This window comes from Sciurus vulgaris (assembly GCF_902686455.1).
Source record: "Sciurus vulgaris genome assembly, chromosome: 17".
Classification (NCBI taxonomy): domain Eukaryota; kingdom Metazoa; phylum Chordata; class Mammalia; order Rodentia; family Sciuridae; genus Sciurus; species Sciurus vulgaris.
The window spans coordinates 72500782-72523742 of record NC_136478.1 but is presented as its reverse complement, the minus strand read 5'-3'; the positions used below and the strand labels follow the sequence as shown (position 1 = coordinate 72523742).

At 57.9% G+C, this 22961-nt stretch overlaps 3 protein-coding genes across 3 annotated transcripts; 1 reads left to right on the top strand and 2 right to left on the bottom strand.

The window, feature by feature from the left end:
• LOC306648586 (olfactory receptor 6Z7-like) lies at positions 1-1008 on the top strand (the record flags this gene model as incomplete). The annotated part of the gene is made up of 1 exon (XM_079118746.1): positions 1-1008. The coding sequence occupies one exon, from the start codon at positions 1-3 to the stop codon at positions 1006-1008; it is 1008 nt and encodes a 335-aa protein (XP_078974872.1).
• A 4585-nt stretch (positions 1009-5593) lies between these two features.
• On the bottom strand, positions 5594-6526 carry LOC306647818 (olfactory receptor 6Z7-like; the record flags this gene model as incomplete). The annotated part of the gene is made up of 1 exon (XM_079117340.1): positions 5594-6526. The coding sequence occupies one exon, from the start codon at positions 6524-6526 to the stop codon at positions 5594-5596; it is 933 nt and encodes a 310-aa protein (XP_078973466.1).
• A 9946-nt stretch (positions 6527-16472) lies between these two features.
• Positions 16473-17456, bottom strand: LOC306648585 (olfactory receptor 10A7-like; the record flags this gene model as incomplete). The annotated part of the gene is made up of 1 exon (XM_079118745.1): positions 16473-17456. The coding sequence occupies one exon, from the start codon at positions 17454-17456 to the stop codon at positions 16473-16475; it is 984 nt and encodes a 327-aa protein (XP_078974871.1).
• Between the last annotated feature and the right edge of the window lie 5505 nt (positions 17457-22961).

Below are 22961 nucleotides of genomic sequence, written 5' to 3'. Positions count from 1 at the left end.
ATGGAGCGGTCTCTGGAATTGGCCAACAGGTCCAGCAGCCATGGCTTTATCCTGCTGGGCTTGTCCACCAGGCTGGGCATCAGGGACATCCTGTTTGCCATCTTCCTGGCTCTCTACCTGCTGACCCTCCTGGAGAACACGGTCATTGTCTCCCTCATCTGCAGCCAGAGCGAGCTCCACAAGCCCATGTACTTCTTCCTGGGCAACCTCAGCTGCCTGGAGATGTGCTACGTGTCTGTCACCATGCCCACCCTGCTGGAGGGGCTGAGCTCCAGTCCCTGCCGCATGTCCTTCTCAGCCTGCATAGCGCAGCTATTTCTGTTCATCTCCCTCATCGGCACCAAGTGCACCCTCCTGGCCTCCATGGCCTATGACCGCTACGTGGCCATCTGCCTCCCTCTGCACTACCCACTGCTCATGCGGCCCCAGGTCTGCAGGGGCTTAGCCCTGAGCTCCTGGCTGGGGGGGCTGCTGGTCTCGGTGGTCAAGACCTCGTGCATCGCCAGCCTGTCCTACTGTGGCCCCAACGTTCTCAACCACTTCTTCTGCGACGTCTCCCCTCTGCTCAACCTGTCCTGCACCCACGTGGCCCTCACGGAGCTGGTGGACTTCATCTCCGCCGTGGGCATCTTCTGCGGGTCACTACTGGTGGCGCTGGCCTCCTACGCAGCCATCGGCATGGCGGTGCTGCGCATGCCGTCTGCCGCCGCGCGGCGCAAGGCCCTCTCCACCTGCGCCTCGCACCTGGTGGTGATGGGCGTCTTCTACGCGGCCGTCCTCTTCATGTATTCCCGGCCCGGCCGCGTCGAGTCCTCAGACCTCAACAAGGTGCTGTCTGTGGTCTACACGGTGGTCACGCCCGCCTGCAGCCCCATAGTCTACTGCCTGCGCAACCGGGCCGTGCGCACCGTGATGCAGCGGGTCCTGCGCCCCCGCCTAGTCTCACCAGAACTGCCGCCCGCCGCCCAGTGGAAGCGCCAGGTCAAGAGCGCGGGTGGAGGTTTCTAGGCAGGTAGCAACCCTGAGGAAAGAAACGCCGCAGGGAGGACCTGAGCGGAACACTACGGATGAAGAGCCCGCGGGCGGGAAACGCGAGGCTCGCGGCCTCAGCCCTGGAGCGCGGAGACCGCCGGCCGCCCACACCCCTCCTGCGCGGGACAGCGCGGCATCCGCGGTACCGCGGGGTTTGGGGAATGACTGGCAATGACGGAAGTGACCGCCAGTAGATCAGTTAATACAGCCACGCTTCTCTGAAAACGCGCAAGCATGGGCCACTAAAGCAGACCCGGGGTCCCCGACGGGGGAGGCGGCCAGGTGCGTCCTGCACTCAAAAGTAAGAGATGCGCTCAGGTGAGCGGACGGGGCGGTGACGCACGGGAGAGGACGGGGTCCCCAAGGGCGCGGCCCACGTGCGTGTGCGGGAACCAGCCCTGAGGGCCGTGGGGCAGGGGCGGCAGGTCAGGGAGGGACCCCCGCAGCTTCGTTTCTATTTTGTGTCGAATTCTTTGGATTGCTTGTATTACCCTTATAACTGAATAAACAGCTCATCGAGGAAAGGGAAGCAGGAAGACTGAACTTTGTTTAAGGGACGGTTCATGCTGACCCTGCCTGGGGTGAATGTGCGTGTCCGGGGCTGCCTGTCCTCGTGGCACATTCTGGAAGGCAAGCTGTTAACATCCACAAAAGCCATGAGACGCCGAGTGCCCTGGACTCATCAACTGCACGGGGGAAGTTCCTCCAGATGCAAAGAATAAGGCAGGGGCTGGCGGGTGGGGTGCACCGGCAGCGCCAACCACTGTGACCACGTGCTCACTCTCACTCCCACAGCAGTGACCAGCGGGTCTGGACACCGAGGAGCCTGGGGAGGTCTGAGCTCCTGGTGTCTCCAGCCCTCTGCCTCCAGGGACAGTGTAGGGTCGGGCCTCCTGGACCAGGGAGGGCAGGTCCTGGCCATGGCCACTGATGTTGCTGCCAGGCCAAAGCACTTAGCTGCCGGCTTCTCTCCTGATGGAGATGTCAGAGTGATCTGTGCCTGCCTCTCCCACGGGAGCTCCGGCCAGGGGCTGGCAGAGCCCTCCACACCTGGCCACCCGCAGTGGACAGAGCCAGGCAGAGTTGCAAACCATGCAGCTGGGGTCCAGGATCACAGTTCTTAGCACCCACCGGCCTTCCCAACACAGAGCACCTCAGGTGGACACGGGTACTGCAGAGACTCTGCAGGAGCATTCACCATCTCAGAACGCTGGACACAGGGAGGAGGAGGAGCCGGGGACTCCACACCCAGGAGCCTTAGCTGGGCAGGGGCTTCCTCCTCCCGCCTCTGCTGCACACACCTCTCTCAGGGGCAGCAGGCTGCCAGGGTGTGCGCCGGGGCAGGGGACAGTGCAGGGCTGGCTGTTTAGGAGTACGTGGGCTCCCCCGACCTGAGTGCAGAGCACTGTGTGGGTTTTGCCTCAGGCAGCCGTCAGTCAAACATGCTGGGGCAGGACCACCATGATCCCAGGGCGAAGAGGAGCCTGAAGTTCAGAGAGGGGCAGGAGCTCCAGGTCACGTGGGTGGTGCTCTACAGCCGTGGCCACTCCAGTGCCAATCTGCCCTCATGTTCCTCCTGCTTCTGGTGCCCAAAGTGGGGCCAGGACTGTGGCATTGTGGCTCCCAGTGAGGAAGGGCACCAGGTCTCTGCTCCCGCGTCCCTCCTGGAGACAGCGGCTGCGCCTCCGGCTTTTCCGTGGACTCTGCGGTGCATCTCTGACACGGAGAAGACGTGGTGGCGAGTGAGGACAGGTTGGTCCCCGAGGGGCAGAGGGCAGGCTGCAGTGGCCTCAGGACCCTGGCTCCTGCCCCCGGCACCCGGGCTCCAGTGTGGGGAGGGGCCCTGGCGCCAGCCTGGATGGGCTCCCGAGTCCTCGCTGCCCCCTCTGTGGGTGTCCCCTCCCTTCACGGTCCACACGTGGCCAGGCCTGGCTTCAGGCCCAGGCTCTTCGAGGCCCCCGTGCCGCCCTTCCCTGCTCCACCCCAGGCCCAGGCCAGCCCTGGGGCTGGTGATGTCCAGGAGTGTCCCTCTGTGTGTGGGCAGGGTCGCGATGCTCCTGCTCGGGCTGGGGTCACGTCCTGTCCCGAGGGCTGGGGGCAGCTCTGAGTGGCTGGGGTCCTGGCTGAGACTTGGAGGGCCTTCTGCTGAGACTCAGCGGAGGAGCAGCGCCGAGGTGCTCAGCGGCTCCGCCTGCCATCCCTCCCTGGTGACCCCCGATGGTCAGCAGTCCAGAGAGCTCTCTAGAAGCAGTGGGTGCCAGGACGGCGGCAGTCGCTGCACCTGAGGATCCAGGACGTGGCCTTCCTTCAGCGGGTGGTCCCTGTCCCCACCACCTCCGGAAGCTCCTGGGTGTGCCGGGCGCTGCTCCAAGCGGGGCTCTGGGCAGCAGCAGAGGGACGTGCTGCCCCAGGGTGGCCGGCTCTGCATTTCCAGCTGGTGTGAACCGAGGGCTGCGTAGGATGGGAGGGTGAGCTCACCGCCTGCCCCACTCTGTAAGGGAGTCGCCGGCAGCTGGGTCTGGCAGGGCAAGGAAGGGCAGGGTCTCCTGGCAGGCGGAACAGCAGGTGCGAAGCCACCAGGAATGTGGAGCAGGCGCACTGGGAAGGCTGGTGCCACAGAGCTGAAGCTGCCCCCCAGCAGGGTCCTCCATGCCCAGTGAGGGGCTCCACTCTGTCCCTGGCAGAAGTTGTTTTTAATATTACAAAGTAAATTTTTCTTCCCAAAGCAATATGTGCTCACAGAAATTGTCAACGGCCAGCAAAGGAGGAAGCACAGCCAGGCCTGCGAGGTCCTCCACACCAGGACGGTCACCCCGAAATATCGCCACATTGACGACCTGATGTGGCAGTCACAGACTAGAGCACAGTGTTTGGCTGGTTTCAACCGGACTTTTCCACAGCACAACACGCCTCGCACAGTGATAAGCTCGTTTCATAAGTGGCTCTTGGTTGCCTGGGTGGACGTGCTGGCCTTTTTAATTGGCTCGGTCGATGCACAGAGAGCTCTTTCCACAGTCCTCCATGAAGGGCACCAAGCCTTATGAGAGTCTTGACGACAGTCATTGCAAACACCCTTCACTATTTTTCTTTGCACGACGTTCTTGTAGCTGTGGGCTGCATCACGGTTCATGCACACTCACGCGTTGCCTAAGCACCCTAGAAAACATCATGCCAATTTAGTTACAGAAATTTACCAAAAATCCTCCCTCTCCCTGAATTATTTCTGCACCTTCCAAAAACCCTATGCCGATATATGTGGACATATATAGTTTTTATTTAAATGCTTCTAATTCAAAAATTCAATGACTTTGAAATTATATTCTAAAATTCTCATTTTGATTTACAAATACAGTCTGGCTTTCCACCAATACGTAGAGATACAACTGATTCTTTTTTCAGTAGCTTCAGGTTTTACGATATGGAGGTGCCACAGTTCATTCACATTTTACTATGATTGGTGATTGTCTACGCTCCTTCTGGTGTGTATGCCTAAAACAACGTGATGCAGAACAGCCTCGTTTATTTTTATGGATGATGCTTCGATTCTTTTTTTTTTTTTTTTTTGAGATATTTGCAGAAGTGCAGGCCTGGGTCAAAGTGTAGACACTATTTAAAGCTGCTAAGTGATGCTAGCAGGTGGCCAAGAAGGTTCAGGTGCTCATGCCAGCACCCGGGAGGACGGGCCATGACGTGAATGTTGTTCCACCAGGACCCAAGAGCTTGGCTCATGGCTCCAGCCCTAAATCTCCTGTTTGTGACACCCACCTGCCCTCACAGGGGCATCTTAATATCATTAAAGCATGGTATTGTCCACCTTGGAAAAGGGTCTGGCATTTCCCCCAAAAATTAACTGGAGTGCTGGAGAGATGGCTCTGTGGTGGAGCGCTTGCCTGGCACGTGCGAGGCCCTGGATTCGATCCTCAGCAACACTATAAATAAATGAATAAAATAAAAGACCCATTGACAACTAAAAACAATTAAAAAAGAAATGAACTGGAGTTAACCCATGACCCAGCACATCCACACCTGGCAGAACTCAAGAGAACGGGAGTCCTGACCGCCCGAAAGCTCATGGGCAAATGTGCACAGCAGCATCAGCCCCACAGCCAAGGCTGGACGCAGCCCCGATCTGTCAGTAGCTGATGAAAATCAGACTATGGAGCACCATGGAACATTCCAGAACGTAACTCAGTCCTTAGAAGGAATGAGTACTCATCACCCTGTATACACACGAACCTCAGATGTCACACCAGGGGACAATGCCAGTCACCAGAAGCACAGGTGATGTCTGGTTCCATCTCCACAAGAGCCCAGGCAGGTGCCTCTAAAGAGGTGGCAGGGGGACAGGGGGTTCTCAGGGTGGGACCTTGAGGCAGCTGTTGAGAATGACGTCCTTCCCTTATTTTCTTCCGAGGCAGCGAGTGAGATGGTGGTGACGGTGCGGGGCTGTGAGAAGGTAGGTGTGGGGAGGGTGCGGCTCTGGTGTGCCTCACATCCCAGGGGAAAGCAGGGGCTTGGCCCTCTGAGGCTGCCCAGCCGTGGCCACCAGGGCAACCTCCGGTCAGTGCAGGCTTCTGCGGAAAGCTGCCTGCACCTCCTTGTTGCGCAGGCAGTAGATGACGGGGTTGCACAGGGGCGTGACCACCGTGTAGACCACAGACAGCACCTTGTTAAAGTCCATGGCTTCTGCACGGCTGGGGCGGGCATAGATGAAGATGGTGGCTGAGTAGAAGATGCCCACCACCACCAGGTGCGAGGCGCAGGTGGAGAAGGCCTTGTGGCGGGCAGCAGCCGAGGGCATGCGCAGCACAGTCCTACCAATGGCCACATAGGAGGCCAGTGCCACAAGAAGGGAGCCCCAGAGGATGACGATGGCGGAGATGAAGTCCACCAGCTCCGTGAGGGCCACGTGGGTGCAGGACAGGTTGAGCAGAGGGGAGACGTCGCAGAAGAAGTGGTTGAGAACGTTGGGGCCACAGTAGGACAGGCTGGCGATGCACGAGGTCTTGACCACCGAGACCAGCAGCCCCCCCAGCCAGGAGCTTAGGGCTAAGCCCCTGCAAACTTGGGGCCGCATGAGCAGTGGGTAGTGCAGAGGGTGGCAGATGGCCACGTAGCGGTCATAGGCCATGGAGGCCAGGAGGGTGCACTCCGTGCAGATGAGGACTATGAAGAAGAACAGCTGGGTCATGCAGGCCACAAAGGAGATGCGGTAGGGTCCCATCCACAGCCCCGCCAGCAGGGTGGGCATGGTGACGGACACGTAGCACATCTCCAGGCAGCTGAGGTTGCCCAGGAAGAAGTACATGGGCTTGCGGAGCTCACTGTGGCTGCAGATGAGGGAGACGATGACCGTGTTCTCCAGGAGGGTCAGCAGGTAGAGAGCCAGGAAGACGGCAAACAGGACATCCCTGATGCCCAGCCTGGTGGACAAGCCCAGCAGGACGAACTGCTGGACCCTGGTCATGTTGGCCAGCTCCAGAGACGGCTCCATCTAAGAACAAAGCACATCAATGACACACTCTGCCAAGTTCTCTGCGTGTTGCCTGGCCCCGGAGGGAAGTCGCTGGTTAAGGACTCTGACCAGGTCTGCCAGCTTCAAACTCGCCCTCTGTCTCCTTTCCCACGTGGCTGCCCACGGGGTCATCAAAGACAGGAGCACGCAGGGCCACTGCTCTCCACTGAAGACTCTCGTGGGTCCCCATTGCCCTTGGGATAAAGGAGCTCCTTCCAGGACCCTCTTGGCCTGCGTGCTGATGCTCGCCATCTGCTGCAGGTCCACCTCAGACCGCGCTTCTTATCCCCCACCCCTCGACCCCCCACAGCCCTCCCGTGTCCCCAGAGGTCCCAGGATCCTCCACCCCAGCCTTAAGGAATTCCAGTGAGCAGTCGCTTCTGTCTAGAACACTCTTCTGCCCACACTTGCTTTTCCCATTTCTGGAATTCTGAATTTCCTTGGCATCCATTTCAATGCTGGATCCTCAGATAAGCCCTTCCTGAAAATCCTGCCTTGTCCTCCTTCTTCCTGTCCCCACTATGTCCTTTCAAAGCAATCAGCAGGTAGCCTTTCAAGCACCTGCCCATTCATTGGAGTTTCCGTTGTCTCTCCACTTGGGTGGTCAGCCTCCCGAGGGGAGGACGGTGCGGCTCAGCCTCCATGCCAGCACAGGGCCTCTGCCCTGAGGTCCTGTGGGAGGACCGTGCAAGCCTGGTGAACAATGGGGGTCGGGTCAGGCCGGCTCCTCAGGAGGGGCCACGGCAGGGACAGGGCTGGCTGGCACACTGGGCTGGCCAGGGCCACCCCTCCCGTGGCGGTGGCAACAAAAGGGGCCCAACACAGCACGATGGCAGCGCCACCTCTGCCGGGAGTCCTGCCTTTCTGCTCATCACAGTCCTGACGTGGTGGTGGTCCCTGCACACAGTGGGACCAGTGGTGCTGGCTCCCAGGAGCTCCGTGGAGGTCACAGGAGAAGACAGAGGGAAGCCGGGCTGGGGCACACTGTGATCCCAGCCACTCGGGAGGCCAAGGCAGGAGGACCAAAGCTCCAGGCCAGGCTCAGCACCCCAGGGAGACCCTGTGTCAACATGAAAGTAAAAAGGGCTGGGGGTGGTTCATGGTACAGCACCCCGGGTCAATCCCCAGTGCCAGGAAGGTGTGGGGCGGGAGGTCAACACGAAGGAGTCATCGCTTTAGATGACGATTTCAGGTGGCCCTGAAAACTCTACAGGGGGTGTCCGAGGTTCCCGGGACCTCCTGGAGTAGAGCATGGTTCTCTTCTCCCTCATTCTGAGTCTGATTATCTACCGGTTCAATAGCGACTAGCGGTGAAATTTACCATTTATCAGAGGAAAGAATCAGCTGTCGCTTTTCTAGAAAAGCCAATGGAAGACTGATTTCTGCTTTCTTCTGGAGGGGGCTCTGTCTCCCCTCCAGAGACTCTGGGTTTAAGATGCTGATGGTCACATACACCTAAGCTTCTGGCATAGAGATGCTTGAACAAATGCTGTCAATGATCGTTTCTCGATCCCTGCAGAGCGGGTGGATCCAACACCAGGTTCCTTATGCTACGGCTTTAAAGAGAAGACACTGAGACGTTTCAAATCAGCTCCACCTGGTTCCCTAACCAACCGGTGCCTCCTGTAAGTAAACTCTTTGCGAAAGGGGCAGCACAGGCTTTCAAAGCACGGAGTGTCTGTGGTGTGGCCCAGGACCTCCTCTCACAGGGGCTGGACCAACAGCATCGGCACCAGCAAGAGCTCTGTGGAGGTGCAGACCCAGGAGCCCCCCTTCCCACCGGTGGAGCGCAGGGGCATCCACACACAGGGCTCCCTAGACACTGGTGTCGGTGGACAGGAAAACCATCCCCAGCAACATCGGGAAGACCCCTGGCCGTACCATCCCCTAGCCACCCGAAGCTACGGAAGTCAAGCTCATCCTTGCCGCCGTGCTGCTGGCTGGCGTGGCCGGGACAGAGAAGACTGGGCCGTGTGGTTGATTGAAATGCCAGAACCTCACCGTCTGATTTTTTAAGCCTTGAAATCATCTTGAAAGAAAATTATATTTCCCTGTTTATATTTTAATTGACTTAATTTGAGAGATTTTTAAGTCACAAATATAAAAAATGGAAAACAAATGATACTGCAGGACATACAAGAAAAGACAACGTTCCCTCCACTTTTACTCTGCTTGGCAGAAGGAACGGCCCTCACTAATTTCTGGTGCATCTTTCCTAAAATATCCAGGTGTGAGCCGACTGCAGCTGTGAGCCACGTGAGGTCGCAGAGGCAGGTCCTCCCGCGCCCAGGAAGAGGACCTGGCCCCACCACAAGGGCACAGGTGCCTGTGCACCCAGCCTACTCTGTCCTCTGCCTCCGCGGGTTTTCCTAAGTCGGTCAGGCACGTCTGGGTCCTGGACATGCCGCTTTCCCCCTCAGAGGCCCTCCAGGAAATCACTTCACCTCGAGCCCCGGGACGCGGTGACCCTGAGATTCTGAGGGTCCACATGAACCTGGAGAGAGGACGGTCCCGCTTCTCAGGTGCACCAGGTGCCAGTGACCGGGGCTCATGACCATCCACACTGGTACCTCATCCCCATCTCAGCCCACAGGAACGTGTCGGGGCCCCCATTCTAAAGAGGTGGAAGCCAAGGAGGAGGGGCCCAATCTCCTCCCCAGGACCCACAGCAGCATGCGGAACAGAGACCACCCACTGTTTTTGTTTTAGAAACATGTTGGCCCAAGTGGACAAAGGAGTCATTCTCCCACCCCAGGAGGGGAGCCCTTGGGCTGCAGGGGCACTTGAAGGCCCTCAGCATGATATCCCCACTTTGTCGAGGTGGAAACCAAGAAGAGGACATGGGGGCAGGACCCAGCATCCTGCGCAGAGCTCCCTGACCCTCACAGGGACGAGGAGGTCTGGTGCGCTCGAGGCCTTCACATGGCGCAGCCGCCTGCTCAGCCCGGTCTGCAGGGAGACGCGTCTCAAAGCCACGTCCAGTGGCCTTGCTTCTCTGGGCGTGGACTCCCCTGGCCGTGAATCTAGCTGCAGATAACTACGAGCAAAGCAGCAAGGTTAGTGCACTTGGCACACAACCAGGAGCTGCCTTCAGCCTGTGGAGCCCGGAGCAGCCCAAGTCCTGAAGCAAGCGATCCCTGTCCACTGAGACTGTCCCCATGCAGGAGCTGTCCAGGGCCTGGGTGTGGACATGCTGGGTCTGGTTGTGGCCCCAGTCCCACGTCCTTGGCACTAGGTGACCCCTCCGGGTTGTAAGAACTCCTTGGCTGCCCTCGTCCCCTCTCCTGTCCCCTCCCTGGCCCCCTCCCCGCCCCTCCCATAGGACTCTCCCCGTCCCTTCTGTTTGGAGTTGTCCTCACCCAGCTGCAGACTCACCTCTTCCATGATTCACACCTCACAGCCAGTTATGTGAGATGCCAAGAGGTGACTTGTGTTCTTCCTGTTTTTTTCTCCCCTTCTTATCTCACTTTAGAACCAAGCAATTGGGGCTGGGGTCGTGCTCAGTGGTAGAGCACTTGCCTAGCACGTGTGAGGCACTGGGTTCAATTCTCAGCACCACATATAAGTAAAATAAAGGTCCATCAACAACTGAAAAAAAATCTTTTTTTTAAAAAATAAGAGATTTACTTTCAAATGCTCCTTCTGGAATTCTTCAGTCCAGATGGGCACTGGAGGATGGTTAGAAGGCTCGCCTGCCCCTGGGAGCACCCATCCAGCAGCGCTATGTGCCCGCAGCACAGTGGGGTGGGCGGTGAATTGACTTGTCTGCCTACAGAGACTTTCCCCTCTGCCTCTTGCTGGCTAAACTCTAACAAGCTTCTCAACCTGTATACTCCAAGAGCCTCTTCTGGAAAGAAGGGATGGAATTATCCTCATCATGACTCCAGAATACGCCTGCCATTCCGTGAGGGTCAGAGAGGGCCAGCTTTGAATACAGACCCTCCAGTTCACCGCTGCAGACAGCCTGCAGTCCTCCAGAGCCTCGGGTTCCTTCTGTGCACACTACAGCGAGAGGGGTTGGTACCTGGGGGGCTGCCGTCATCGATTTTCTGGTTCATGGCAAGCAATAAGTATTATCTGTTAGTATTAAGTAATATGCCATCCAAATATAGGCATGGACTACAATGGATATGTGGTTTTACTAACCCAGGTGAGTGAAGCATTGCTGTCTACCTTTTGCAGAAGAGAAAACAGTTCAGAGAGGTAAAGACTCTTAACAACTCACAGTTACTAAGTAGCAAATCCAGCAATCACACCCGGTCTACCTGATTCGGAACCCGTGGTCATTCCTCTTTGACTGCAGCAGGTGAAAGACCTGGCACATGTCTGAACTAGTGACTCTGTCCTTTTGCCTGGCCTCAACTAGATGCACTGTGGTGGAGTCATTTAGTCTGCTCTTGGCAGAGGCATCCCGTGAATGGGGAACAGAACGGCCTGGCACGGCTGGGAAGGCGTAGGCACTTCAGAAGGGCTGGGAAAACCTCACGCAGATGCCGTCTTTGCTGGCCTGAGAGCTAGAGCTCGGGCAGAGGTGGGTCACCAGGGGGAGCGAGGTGCCCAGCAGAGGCAGGTGGGGCACCCCGGAGTCCCAGCTAGGGAAACCCAGCAGACTTCCTGCCCACCCAGCAGCCCTTTCCAACCTTGTCCTGGAGAAATCCCGGTATGACCGAGAGAATCAAGGCTTTATGATCGTGGACCGGGTCTCCACTTCCAAACCCTGCCCTGCTGACTTCGAAGGAGCAGGCATTAAAAACAAATAAATAAGCTGCTCTTCAGGAGAAAGGCGGTTCCTCCAAGTGTAGAATGAGAGTCCGGTGTTCAGCCAGTCGCAGGAGCACCCGCGTGTCCCCGCAGGCAAACCTGGAGCCCAGCAGGGAGGGCAGCTCCCTTTCTCTCCCGGTGTGGAGCCCTCCTCCCGCCGCGGGACTCCCAGCCTCCTACCCCAAGGGCTCCAGCAAGATGTGCCTCTCAGACAGGGGCAGGTGGCCTCTGTCGGCCACTGGGTCTCTGGTCAGTGGCCAGCGGCTGGATGCCCACTTGAGCTCGGAATCCTGAGCAGCGGCCCCACTGTCCCGTGCTGAGCTGGGCCTGCTCCACGCCCCTCGCTCCACGCCCGTTCTGTGCGTGTCTGGAGTTGCTCGGTCTCCACCCCACCGCCAGTCTGCAAGCAGGGGCGAGCTCAACCTTGAACCACAACGGAGGGCCCCTGAGGCCGCTCTGATCTCTGTGGGATTAAATGGGAGGCAGGAAAGGTTTTTACTGAATCTTTGTTGGGCTTGAGGGAGCAGGGCCACGGCACTCCTGATGCGAAGCCCATGTTCAGGCCCCGTTGAGAGGCGTGCATTCATAGGACGCCTGCTCTAGGACGTGCTGAGTATGCTGAGGACGTAAGCGAGTCGGGCGTTGTTCCTGCCCCCAAGGTCTGCAGAAAGGCGGACGTGGAAACAGATGGGGCCAGGGAGCGAGGAAGCAGAGGACAGTCACTGGTCAGGGCCTGTGGGGACTTCCTGGGGAGGGGAACGGAGAGGCACGTCCAGGAGCCCTGAGGCTGCCTCCCTCCCCGCAGGTCAGGAGCCGCCCATGCCAGGCACCCTGGGCGTGTGGAGGAGGGTAAAGCAACCTTGGTATGAACTAGGCTCCGTCCACGCGGCCCTCGGGCCCCACCCAGCCCAAGCCAGCTGTCCTGCCTCCTGCTGTGGCTGTCTGCAGGCATGTCCCCACCAGAACACCCAGCTCACCCCCGAGTCACCACGGCTGCTTCCCATCCTCGGCTGGAGAGCCTCCCGCCCTTGCCCTCGAGTCAGTCACCCGGAGGCTGAGAGCTGGAGGAGCTGCCATTAGCTCCCTCATCTCTCACCCCAACCCCCTTTTCCTTTCTGGGTTTCTTTACAAGATGGCAAACCCACTGAGCAGGGCTCGCCCTCGATGGTCCTTGAGCGTTGGTGGCGCCACATGCTCATACTGCTCGGCCACCATCATCACCGCCCCCGAGGCTCCGCCTATCGCAGAGCTAAGATTCTGTACCCGCCCAGTGCCCCTCGCGCCCTGGGCCCTGGCAGGCACGTCTTGCCCTGTCTCTGTGGATGTGACTCCCTGGCCACCCCTGCAGAGGGCGTCCCCTGCAGCTGTCCTTTGAGGCCGCTGGTGGCACTTGGCGTGGTATCTCAGGTGGTCTTAGCATGGGTGTGGCTGGATAGCACGCGTCCACGTGTGTTCACCCTCTTCTGCACCCACCGTCCGTGTCCATGGCTGGACACTTGGGCTGCTTGCACCTTTGGTTCAGTGTGAGTTCTGCTGCTGTGACATCGGCGTACAAATGCCTCTCTGAGAGCCGCTTCCAGTTCCCCTGTGACCCTGTGCCCTTTCTTCTACTCGTCTAAAAGTGAGGGCTGTGGACTTAGACAGAGGTTGTTCTGTTTTAATTGTTTCACTTACAAAACAAATATTTGCTTTTTATAACAAATTTGAGTCTTATGGAAATAAATATGGGTTGAGCGTCCCTGATCTGAAATGCTCCAGATTCCAAAAAGTTTCGAGCACCAACTAGACACCCCTGACGGAAAACTCCACACCATGAAGCCGTGTCCTGCACAAAAATATTTAACTTAGTGTATCGAGTGTCTTCGGGCTCTGTGTACGAAGTCTATGAGAAATGGTGGTCCTTGGTTTAGACTTGAGTCTCACCCCAAGACACCTCACTGCACACGTATGCAACAGCTAATACTCCAGAATCCAGAACAACCCAAAATCCAACAGTTCTGGTACCAAGCATTCCTGATAGATGATACTCAGCCTGCATTCCTTCCCTTCCAAATCAGCCAACCAGGGGTAAAGCAGGAAAGGACTCATACCTTCCCAGAGGTCTTACTCCACAAAGATATACAGCTGTCTATACCTTCATTCTCCATAAACAGTCACACTACCCACACTGTTATCATGACTTTACTTAATTCTATCATAGTTTGTCTTTCCAAACCCATTCATATCGGTCTCCTCGCCATTTTAACAGTTACATAGCACCCACTGCATGCTATGCATAAGAGGGAGGAGGGAGGGAGGAAGGAAGGAGGGAGGGAGGAGGGAGGAGGAGGGAAGGAGGAGGGAAAGAGGGGGAGGGAGGAGGGAGGGAGGAGGGAGGGAGGGAGAGTGGAGGGAGACAGAGGAGTAGAGGAGAGGGGAGGGAGGGAGGGTCCTGCACCAAGGTCAGAGTCCGAAATCGCCCACGCAGATCAGGTGTAATGAACGGCTCCAGGCAGGGTCCCCACAGCTGACCAGTGTGGGAGCCGTGTCTCCCACAACAAGGAACAATGTGTGAGGGGCAGCTGGCCAAGGGCAGCAGGGTAGGGCAGGGGCACCTGTCACGGCAGGACTGCCTGCTGTCTCAGACACGGTGCCCAGGGGTATTCAAGTGGAAACGTTGAGGGGCAACGGGAGGTACCAGGTGTGTTGCCAGGTGGCAGAGGTGACAGACATGTTGTGGTTCCAGGACCTGAAGTTCAAGATGGAGACTGGAGGTGGCGGCTGTTCCAGAGCTTCTCCCTTGGCTTCAGGTGGCCATCTTCTCTGTGTCCTCCCATGGACTTTCACCGTGGCCACCTTCATCCTGCACAGAAGGGCTGCCTGGGCCCCAGAGGGCACTGATCTGCGGGCACTGGAGCCATTAGGTGATGTGGCTTGCGCCTGCCTGTAAACCTGCACCTCCTACCGTGAGTTCACCAGCCGCGGGTGGCGGCCTACCCACACAAGGTGACGCTGTGCAGAGAGCTCTCACTCTGCATTCGGGGCAATAATAACGAGAAAACAGGCACGAGGTGTTCAGTGCTGACGCTTCCTTCAAGTGTGTCCAACCCAAAGTGGGATCCGTAGACGCAGAGCTCACAGGTCCAAAGGAGACCGCGTCAGCAACCGAGTCTCGTCTTACAAGGACACCACTCATACGGGATCAGGACTCATCCCGAAGACCCCATTTGACTTAGCCAGGTCTTCAAAGGGCCCATCTCCAAGCAGGGCCACGTTCAGAGGTCTTGAGGCTGGGACTTCGACGTATGAATTGGAGGAATGGAACACAGTTCAGCCCACACTACCCAGCAAAGGGGATGGGAGGGGAAAGAACGGCCACGGAAGCCCTGCAGTGGAGAAAGCGGGAGTCACGGGAAGAATCAAGATGGCCAGAGTGGCAGGAGAGGGGGAAGGCGGACGTGGACCTGGCTCTTACTGGAGGAGGTGGTGCAAACAGGTACAGTGATGCAACAAGAAGATGAAGCAAACAAGACCTGGGGCTGTACCCTCGCCCTAGTCCAGTTATTAGTTTCTGTGCTGTGATTGCAAAATGCCTTTCCCGAGAGTCCATCCTGTTTATGGAACCACAGGTGAGCACACAGCTCAACGTGCCAGGATGCTAATGACCCCTCCGATCGGCAAGACTGTAAAATAGGTGACCAGCTAAGTAGTGCCCCCGGAGGCGAGGCCACAGTCAACACAAGGAACAAATAGCACATCCCGTGATTAGTACAGGGAAGGCTTGTGGACACTCTGGGGAAGGAAGCACACACAGGAACTGGGCATACCTCTTCTTGCTGAAAAAATCCCAACCAACGGTAGCTTAAGCAAAACAGAAATTTATTGGTTCCTAACACTAGGATAGGAACTCAGCATGGATCACGGCCAGATTTCTCTCTTCGTGGTTCACTTATGATGGTCCTGTTCTCAGGGGCAAGAAGGCAACGGAAGTCCCTAATCCCAAGTTCATGTACGTTGGGAAAGAGGTCAGGTTTTGTTGGTCCCCACAAAAAGGATGAGATTCACACTGACTGGTCTTGAAGGACGGTTCTCCAGGGGCCTTGGACCAGGCCACTTCCCCCGCTTTCCCTCACGTGGTTCTCAAGAACAACTGTAGGATGTGCGAGGTGGGAAGCTGCAATGGAACAGCTGCCCAGAGGTAGACCTACCTGAGGTATCTACCGCTGAATCCAGCTCGCCAGCACAGCGTGGAAACTGCTCGGCTCAGATTCCTCAGGGTGTTTTTTGTTTCAAGGCTGGCCCTCAAGGGGGCAGGTACAGTAGGGAAAATAACCCTCCCTTCAAAATGTCCAAGTCCTAACACCCATGGCCTGTGATCATGGCAGAAGGGACTTTGCAGGTGTGCCCAAGCTAAGGGTCTGGTGATGCCGAGGGATGCCCTGGGTCATCCTGGTGCGAGTGATGTCATACAAGGTCCTCGGCACCAGGGAGGGAGGCAGAGGTCAGAGAACATGGTGAGGACTCAGCTCCGCACTGCAGGCTCTGAGGATGGCAGTCAGAGGCCAGAGCCAGGGAATGTGGGCACCTCCAGAGGAACCCCATGGTTCTTCCCCAGGGTCTCCAGAGGGGGGCCCAGCTCTGCCAATACCCAGACCTTAGCCCAGTGAGACCATGTCAGACTCTCAGCCTCCAGAATGGTGAGATAATGAGTGCATGCTGTTTTAAGGCACAAGACTGTTTCATGGGGATGGCCACAGAAACGAGCAACCCTCCATGTGGGCATGCGAGACTCTCAAACAAACAACGAGATGTACTGACACTCAAACCAACCTCTCCTTTATCTGAAGTCACAGTTCAACTGCATGTCGTGTGTGTAAGAGAGAGAGAGAGAGAGAGAGAGAGAGAGAGAGAGAGAGAGAGAGAGATTCGCTAACGCTGGCAACAGGGCTTCCACAGCAAACATACTGTCTCCAAGCTTTTGGCCTTGGGTCCAGCTCATGGTCCATCAGCAGGAACAGATCCTAGGTGATTGACACTTGGAGCCCAGGGGAAGGATGGCTGGGTTCAGGGTCACTGGGGAGCCCCAGGAGGAGGCAGAGTTCCCTCTGGTGCACAATGGGGTCCCTACAGACTACTAGGGTGGGGTCACTAGCAATCAGTTGGGTGAGTGGAATCAGGGATGGGGTCATGGAATGTGGGTACCTCTTCTCTGACCACACACGCGCCCCAGGGCAGCCTTCACCTCCTTGTTCCGGAGGCTGTAGATGAGGGGGTTGAGCATGGGGGTCACCAGGGTGTAGGACAGGGACACCACCTGCTTGCTCTCAGGAGAGTAGCTGGCCTTGGGGCGCAAGTGGATGACCCCCGTGGTGCCGTAAAACAGAATCACCACGATGAGGTGGGAGGCGCAGGTGGACAGCGCCTTGAGGCGCCCCGAGGCGGAGGGCATCCGCAGGACAGCAGCCAGAATCCTGGCGTAGGATGTAGCTATCAGGCAGAAGGGAACGAACATGATCAACACCGTGGCCACCAACACGTGGGCCTCGAAGACCCTGGTGTCCGCACACACCAGGCTCAGCAGAGGGGCGATGTCACAGAAGAAGTGGCGGATGCCACGGGGCCCACAGAAGGGGAAGCTGAACAACCATATGGTGAAGACCAGCGCCACGGGGACTCCCGCCAGCCAGCAGGCGGCGGCCAGCAGGCGGCACCGCCGGGCACTCACGATGGCTCCATAGCGCAGCGGCCTGCAGATGGCCACGAAGCGGTCCCAGGCCATGGCGGTCAGCAGGAAGCACTCGGACGTGACGCACGACAGCACGAGCAGCAGCTGCAGGGCGCAGGCGGCGGGGGACACGCCGCGTCCGGGCCGCAGGAGGGTCAGCAGCAGGCGCGGCGCCACGTCCAGCGAGAAGCAGAGCTCCACCAGGGCCAGCTGGCGCAGGAAGAAGTACATGGGCGCGCGCAGCGCGGGGTCCAGGCCGGGCAGCAGCGCGATGAGCGCGTTGCCCAGCAGCGCCAGCAGGAAGAGCGCCAGGAAGAGCGCGGCGAGCAGCGGGCGCAGCGCGGGCACGTGCGCGAAGCCCAGCAGCACGAAGTCGCGCGCGCCGCTCTGGTTGGCCCAGGCCGGGACTGCGGGGCCGCCCGGGGGCGCCCGGGCCTCGGGCATGGGCCTGCTGTGCTGCCGCGTGGCCGGCGGAGGAAGCCTGGGAGGGGAGAGGAAGGAGGAGGCGCTGGCGCGGCTGTGTCTGCTGCGCACCCGCCGCCTGGGCGCAAGGGGCGCAGAGCCCTGGGGATCTCGGCCAAGGGCAGACCAGACCCTGTAGCGCGCAGGAGCCGGGAATGAAGTCGAGTGACCTCAGCCGCTGGCCTGGCCCCTGCCTGCCTCTGTGGACTCTGCTCCACGCAGCTCCATCCCCCACCTCAGGGCCTCTGCTCTTTGCCTGGGTGTTTGCATCACTGCCCCCTTTTACCGGCTCCTGCCTGGGCTTGCTCTTGGCTGCCTGTGTCCCCATCTCCTTCCACGCTTTGGCTTGCCAAGCACAGTCCAGAAGACCCTCTCTTCTGTGACACTGCCATTTCCTTCTGGCCCTGGGCCTTTGTACCTGCTCCCCCATGCCCTTGAGATGCTTCTCCTCTTGTCACTGTTTCCTTCTCTTCCTGCCAGTGTCCACTGAGATGGCCCTCCTCCTCTGTCCTTTCCCAGTGACCCTCTTGAAACATCTCCCCAGCACACACAGCCCTCCCATGGCACCACCTGGGTATTTTAACAGAAGCCTGAAGTCGCTTTGTTCATCTCCTAGTTGCCAGGCTGCTTGCCCCACTCGGAGCACACGATGGCCAGAGGGCTGCCCTGTCCGGCTCTGGCAGAAGAGTGCTAGCACCTGAGAGATGCTCAGTGGCATTCAGTCTGCTACAGGGTGGAGTCCCTCCTCCAGGGTGGCAGCAGACAAAGACTCCCACGCAGAGCAGTGAGATGTTCACGGAAGGCAGAGAGGTGCACACCGGGGCTGGGGAGTGCCTCCCTCACCCAGCTGGGACAAGACACCTGGAGCTAACAGTCAGGCTGCCCTGGGCCCCATGCTTTGACCTTGGGCTTCCACCTGTCCTTGTTGGTCCTGCATTGCCCAGTCTCAGCAGGCATCAAGTCAGCTGGGAGAGAGTCCCCTTCCCCAGCACCTGACAAACTCCTTTTCCATCCTAGGTGTCTGGTCACCCTGACATGGCCTCAGCAAGAATCCAGGGTCAGCTTAGCCAAATGCCCCTGTCGCCTGAGGTCTCCTCTCAGTGGCTCTGTCCACTGGCCCACCTGTGCCTTGGCTGGAAGTCCCCACCTGTCCATCTGTATTCAGAACTGAGTCTGCTTCTTCACTGCGGTCTCCTTCCCTGCTGCCCTTGCTCCTGCGTGAGGGTTGGTTCTGCAGCTTTAACTGCTCCCCAGCCCTGGTTCTCCTATAACACCAGGTGCCAGCGCTTCAGCCACCACCTAGGAAGCTCTGAAACATGGAAGCTAGTCCCTGCCTTCCAGGAGCCCAGGTCCACTGTGATGCCCCAGGACTAGAGGCTGTGCCGAGAAATCAGCGCACTTCACACCACCAGCCAGCAAGTCCCCTTCCACATACGCCAAACCCTGAAACGAGGGCTATGGGGAAACCAGTGCCCTCAGGTGCCCAGTGCCGGGCATCCTCCTGCTCCTCTGAGTTCTAATCTGTCCTCTCTCGTTTTGTAAGCATTGGGTTCGACCCTGTACATTGGTCATTCTCAGCTGGGGGTGAGTTAGCCCCTTGGGGACATTCGGCATGTGCAGTGACATTTGTTGGCTGTTATGAATGGGGTACCACTGGCCTCTGGTGGATAAAGGATGGGATGTGGGTAACATCCTACAAAGCACAACATCCACCAGCCACTCGTTGGCTCTACCCAAATGCTGGTGGAACAAAGGCTGAGAAACCCAGAGTGGTTTCGGCCTCCATCAACAGGTGGGTATGAAAGCCCAGGGAGACCTAAAGCTTGAAAAGAGAAATACCAGCCAGAGAGCGAGCCACAGACGGTCAACGGGAGGGATGACAGGTGGTGGCCATGGGGTCACCGCTGTTTCTAAACACAGCAGCCCCGCATCTGTCACAGACGTCAAATCTGCTGCGCTCCCCCTAGAATCAGGCCCGCGGCGAGGAGTCCCGTGGGCCTCACTGTTCTCTAAGTGCAGAGGGGGCTGGTCAAGCTGGCAGTAGGTCCGGTGGACCATGCAGAACACCACACTGCAGTTTCGAAGGAGTGTGTTCTGGAAACAGTTACGTGGAAGATAATCAGAAGTGTTATGTCCCAGAAAAGCAAGCGGCGGACAGAAGGAAGTTCTGACGTCACTCACATTAAACGCCCCCCAGAACTGTCTTTGTTTTTTCCTTCAGCCCCAAATATATTAATAGAAATACACAGAAAATGTAGGAAAGGGCATTCCCCAAACCAAGAAGGGAGGCTCCCTCAAAGGGGAGGACTGTCATTGGTGGTAACAGCCAGGGAGAACTTCAGACTCGTCCCTTTTGTGTTAAGAAAAGGTATTTGCCCATAACTGCAAAATTTAAAATTCCACCGCTCTCTATGGACCTGAGCAAAGAAGGACAGGGGCGTGAGGCCCGGCCCAAGTCGCCATTGGAGTCCAGAGAGCGTGGCCGTCTGGTCAGTCAGACGGAGCCCCAGGCTCCTTCCGCCCGCAGCCTGTCCCCTGACCTTCCTGGGAGCCTGCTTACCCTCTGCAGCTCTGTCTGCCTGCTGCTGAGGAAGAGCCCCAGCCACCCCGCGATCCGGAGCTCCCGGGATCCCAGCCATCCGAGATTTCAATCTCAGGCTCTGGACACGAGGTGCGCACCCTGAGGATTTACCCCTCAGAGGATGTTGCTCATTACCAACTCGGTGCCTCTGCGCCTGTGTGGAGGCAGAGGGAGACAGGAGTGTGGGCCTTGGTGGCCTGGGGCTTGGCCCTCACCACACTTCCTGTTTCCCAGGCTTTCCCCTCCCGGGTCCCTCCTGGTCTGCTGGATCCCACTCCGGTCTCCCCAGGAGAAATCCACACTCCTTCCCCTGGCGGTCAGCCAAAGCCCCTGAAATTCACGCTGACCACCCCCACCCTCATGTCTTCCCGTTTAACCACACTCCCCCGCACCCCAGCGACGCCTGGCTATGCCTGGAACTCTGAAGTGGGGTTCAGGCACATGTGGAGCAGTCCACAACCTGGGTAGGTGGACAGAAAACCCACATGATGCTCAGCTCAGGTTCCACTGGTGACTGAATGAAGGGAACTGAGGGAGGGTGTGGGAAGGCCACTGCCGGACCCCCACTGGGTGAAACACAAGGAGCCCTGGTTCCAGACAGGGTCACCAGTGTTGGTGAAGCACCGTGGGTAAGAAGCTGCCTTTGGAGCAGGTCCGTGTGCTTCTGGACCCACTCCACCACTTTCCTGCTGGGTGATCCTGCAAAGTGACTTCATCTGTCTGTGCCTCTGTTTGTCCTCCTATGATCAGGGTTCACATAGGACAGACTTCACAGGGTCACGGAATGGGTTCGGTCGACCTTCAGAAGTGCCCAGGACAGTGGCTGGTGCAGGGCGACAGGATTCCTGGGGGCTGCTCACTTTAACAGCCTAGTGGAGATGTGCCTCACAGGACTTCAAGTTGACTTTGGAGCTTTGACTCTGGAGCCGTTTCCGCTCCGGCTGGGATAGCAGCGCTGACGTGAACGCACATGTGTTTCTGTGCAGGTCCGTGCTTCCTTTCTCTTGCTGTACCTAGGAGAGGATGACCGACTCACGCGGCCCCTGTGGTGACCTGCTAAGAGCCATGTTGTGCTTCAGCCTCGCCCGCCCTCCAGACACGACAGCAAGCCCACCTGTGCCAGCCTCGGAGCAGGGCGCGCCCTCCTGACCAGCCCTGTCTAGTTGCCAGAGTCCTCCCCGTGGTGGACAGGGCCCTGCTCCTTGGCTGCCCCTCTCTGGAGAGAGGACCACAGCCTCGTGTCTGGCTCACGGCTGTGCCAGGCTCCCACACCCGAGCACAGCACTGACCGCTCGGCGCTTGGTGAGTCCCCGCTGGACACTCACTGAACTCCCCGCACCTTCTTTTTGTGGAGCAGTTTCACACATCCTAAGGACCAGGGCCTCGCTGTCCACCTGCCAGTGTCCGCCCACCCTGCAGCATGCTCTCCTCCTGTTGCTGACTCTGGGGAGCAGCAGTTATTAAGTGAAGCATGGCTGCTTTTATCCAAAGCTCAAAGCTGGTCACCTCTACTCCTCGGGGCTGGGCAAGGGGGTGCAGGGGACTGGGCGGGCACCGGGAGGCCGTGGGGTGGTGTCCACAGGCTGCCTCACGGGAGCTCCATGCCCGAAGTTTGCGCTCTTCCCTGTAGAAACGCTGTGCTTCAATGACAAGTGGCAGAAATCACCCCTTAAAGGATCGTGTTGCAGAAAAAAAAAATCATGACCACCAGCTATGGCGGGTGCGCGAGAAGATTCGGCCGTCAGACTCCCCAGATTGGTCATAGCTTTTTTTTTTTTCTTTTCTAAATTGAGCATTAAAATATTCCTACCTCAGAGCCACGTGTGTGACTAGTCGCTCGTGAGTGACTAGCTCACTCACACCACCAGTGCACACCAGGGCCACTGGTGTCCCTGCACACCTGGACCAGGGTGGCACCTCCCTCCCAGCCTGCAGTCCCGCTCCTCTTGAGAGTGCTCGTGCGTGCAGGGTGATGAGTGAGTGGTGAGATCCCGGGCACTGGGCTCCCACCTTGCAGCTGACGCCTGTTTACAGTTGTGCCAGCTGTGGTCATGGGACTGCGTCACAGGCTGCTTGACGACAAGGCACAGCAGACCCAGCTGCTCAGGGCTTATAGGACGTTTCCCTTACAGCCACAATATGATCCTTCTGGATCCGTGTGTGCACACAGGACCACACTGAAACCAATGCCCAGGTCCACATTAATGCCCACATCTACACATTAGAGATCTGTAGAAAGGGGACAGAGGGACGCATAGGGGAAGGACAGTGGGAGGGGGAAGAGATGAGGTTAGAGGGGGTGAGGCTGGCAGGAGGTCGAGGCCACAACCCAGAGTCCCTCTGCCTGGATCTGACTCTCGCTCCTCACCTCCAGCTACACTGTCACCTAACTCCCAGTGCCTTCCTTTTGTCCTGTGTGAAATGGGGGCAGCAATGCCGCCTCAAGGTCAGCCGAAGTCAGAGCTGCAGTGCCTATGGCCCTTACAGGAGGCCCTGGCAGGAAAGGGGTGCTGCCTGTGACATACAGGTGGCCAAGAAAGTGACCATCTTACACTGGATTGAGGTCAAAAAATGCTGCACATCACAGCAGAGACACTTATTTATTTAATCCTGACAATAATCTTTCCACCTCCATCTTTGCCCCCTTTAGGGGTCACTAAGTCCAGGTCTGCTATGTAAAACTGGCTTTTGTATTTTCGAATGGCTGGGGAAAGAATCAACAGAAGAATCATATTTTGTGACATGCAAACATCAGATAAAATTCACATTCCGATGTTCACAAGTCATGCATGCCCGTCCCTCTGTGAAAACTGCTGGCAGACCCCTCTATAGTTCACAAGGGTGCACAAACGGTTCCAAGGAGTGGGGCAAGCCTGGGAGGTCACCCTGTTTCCAGCGCGGCTGAG